Here is a 2,280-nt window from a genome sequence, read left to right on the forward strand (position 1 = left end):
TAATTGACTCTTTATACTTTTTATTACAATCAAAGAAAGGGACTCAACTCAAATAACTTAACAATATTGGTCGGACTCAACTCCGATAACCCAAAAGTATTTATAGGGCTCAATTCAATGTTAACCTTCCAAAAAAACAAAATGAACCTAAAGACTTATAAGATCTAAAGACGAAAACACTGACGGTCAATCGGTAACCGTATTTCAAATCATTTTTACGACTACGTCAATCGGATTTCAAGTACTAAAAAACTACATTACCTAGATAACTTTTATTTATTATAGCTATACCTGTCTGGTTTTTAGAGATGATTTCCTATATGAGTATATATGGAACGCGCCTTAAAACTTACTATATAACATCAAATCGTAATTATTATTTATGGCCCTGATCGGTTTCATCGGTTATTTGTTTTGTTTGTTCTTATAGATGCTGTGTCCGGCTGGGGGGTAGTAGTTTGTATGCATCTCGCCGTCACCGTCAAACAGTATCATCGGAAATTCGTCGCTTTTTAAGAAGCGATAGTTAGACAATTGCATGGCATAAGATGACGTAGTCGAGATCCTCAATTCGTCCTCAGACGATGGCGACGAAATCTCTAAACAGTTATTGATCGACGATGAAGTGCTCATGTCGTCGTAATTTTTCAAAGACGGCTGAGAAACTTTAGATTTTTTGTCAAACAACAGATTCGGTCGAAATTCAGATGGAGATGTCATAACTTGACTTTTGGGAAATGAGGACGATAGCAGGTAGGATGATGAAATTCCGTTTTTATCATTGTCGTTGTCGGAAGACAACGAAATCTTACCGTTTGTGTCGAACGACGGAGGCGATCGTCGCTCGTACGGTCGAACCGTTGGAATTATACCTTGGTTAGGATCATTCGACGATGAAATTTGGTTATTGCTGGACGGTATTAAAAACAGTAGAGAAGTGGAGAAGATCCATTCATGTCTGTGTGAGGAATACAGTCCTGTTACGGGAAACGTCCATAGACTGTTGGATGAAGGAGTTGATTGCGCCGCGGATCGTACGTCATCTAGGTCAGGTGACACTGAAAATAGCAAACTGTACGATTAAATCACGATTATTATGATATTACAAAGGTTAAACCATTAATGTTTTAAGTTTGAGAAGGACTTAAATATATGTCAACGCACTATTAGTTTTCTCTCACTAAACCTTGTACAACAGCAAATTTTCATTCTTTAAAACCAAACTTGTATTGATGAATTTAGAATTTAAAGTGAATTTACCTATTATAAAAGATAAGATCATTTAGGTGTAATCGTGTAACGTTGATCTCTTTACGATATTCCAATTTTTATGCTAGTTATAAATTTCAATTTAAAAACGGTCATATTATGTTACTTTAAAATTGAAATATCATTAAAAAATCCAACGTAAATACATGGATAACGTTCTCAACTAAACATTTAACAATACATCACTTCAATTCAATACTGAAGCACGCAATACAAGGTTGTTTCTACAGGTATACTGAACGCAAATTTGCCATGTTACGAGTGAGTAAGACAGAAAAAGAGAGCTTATTTCCTTTTTTTAATTTCATTGCGTGATACTCGTTAACTCAAATGGTTATAAATTATTTACTATCACAGTATAATATAACTAGGTACATACGTCTTGATATGGGAAAACAATCCAATTTCCCGTTTAGCATACACATACAACCACAAATAAGGATAAATGTGTGTAACATTCTTATAAACTCTGGAACGTACCTACCAAATCGATTGACAGTCATTCAAAAATAGAAAATAATATTCTAAAAACGAGTATTGTATAACAATCGTAACAACAAATAATGTTAGTTTCCGCGGATACATCATATATTATACTTATTATTATTGTTGTTTTTAAATTTTGCGTTACAAATACCGACTTATTGTATACTTGTAGAACAGTATGAATAGATTTGTTGCATAATATTAGATAATTGCATACAATTAATAAAAATATTTTGAAAAAGTGTACTTTTGTAAAGGTGTTATAATATGATAAAATACATATACATTTCGAATAACCTAACGAATAATATTTTCGAATTATAATTAAATAACTATTATAAATTATATATTTAATTTTCAAAACTTTAACATGAATTTTCATCACAAATTAATTCGCAAATTTTAGTAATTTTGAAGAAATTCGTCAAAATAATAACTCCAAACGTTCATAAAAATATTTAGGTTACTATCTCTAAGGTGACTTACGCATACATTTTGTTTTCTCTCACGGAAATCAAATATTTT

General features: G+C 32.0%; 1 protein-coding gene across 1 annotated transcript; it reads right to left on the bottom strand.

Moving 5' to 3' along the window:
- Positions 1-405: 405 nt before the first annotated feature.
- On the bottom strand, positions 406-1,727 carry LOC112601550. The gene is made up of 2 exons (XM_025349239.1): positions 1,649-1,727; positions 406-1,058 (listed from the first exon to the last, which is right to left on the bottom strand). The coding sequence occupies exons 1-2, from the start codon at positions 1,725-1,727 to the stop codon at positions 406-408; spliced, it is 732 nt and encodes a 243-aa protein (XP_025205024.1).
- Positions 1,728-2,280: the final 553 nt, after the last annotated feature.

This window comes from Melanaphis sacchari, unplaced genomic scaffold (genome assembly GCF_002803265.2).
Source record: "Melanaphis sacchari strain LSU unplaced genomic scaffold, SCAv2.0 Contig79_pilon_pilon, whole genome shotgun sequence".
Classification (NCBI taxonomy): Eukaryota; Metazoa; Arthropoda; class Insecta; order Hemiptera; family Aphididae; genus Melanaphis; species Melanaphis sacchari.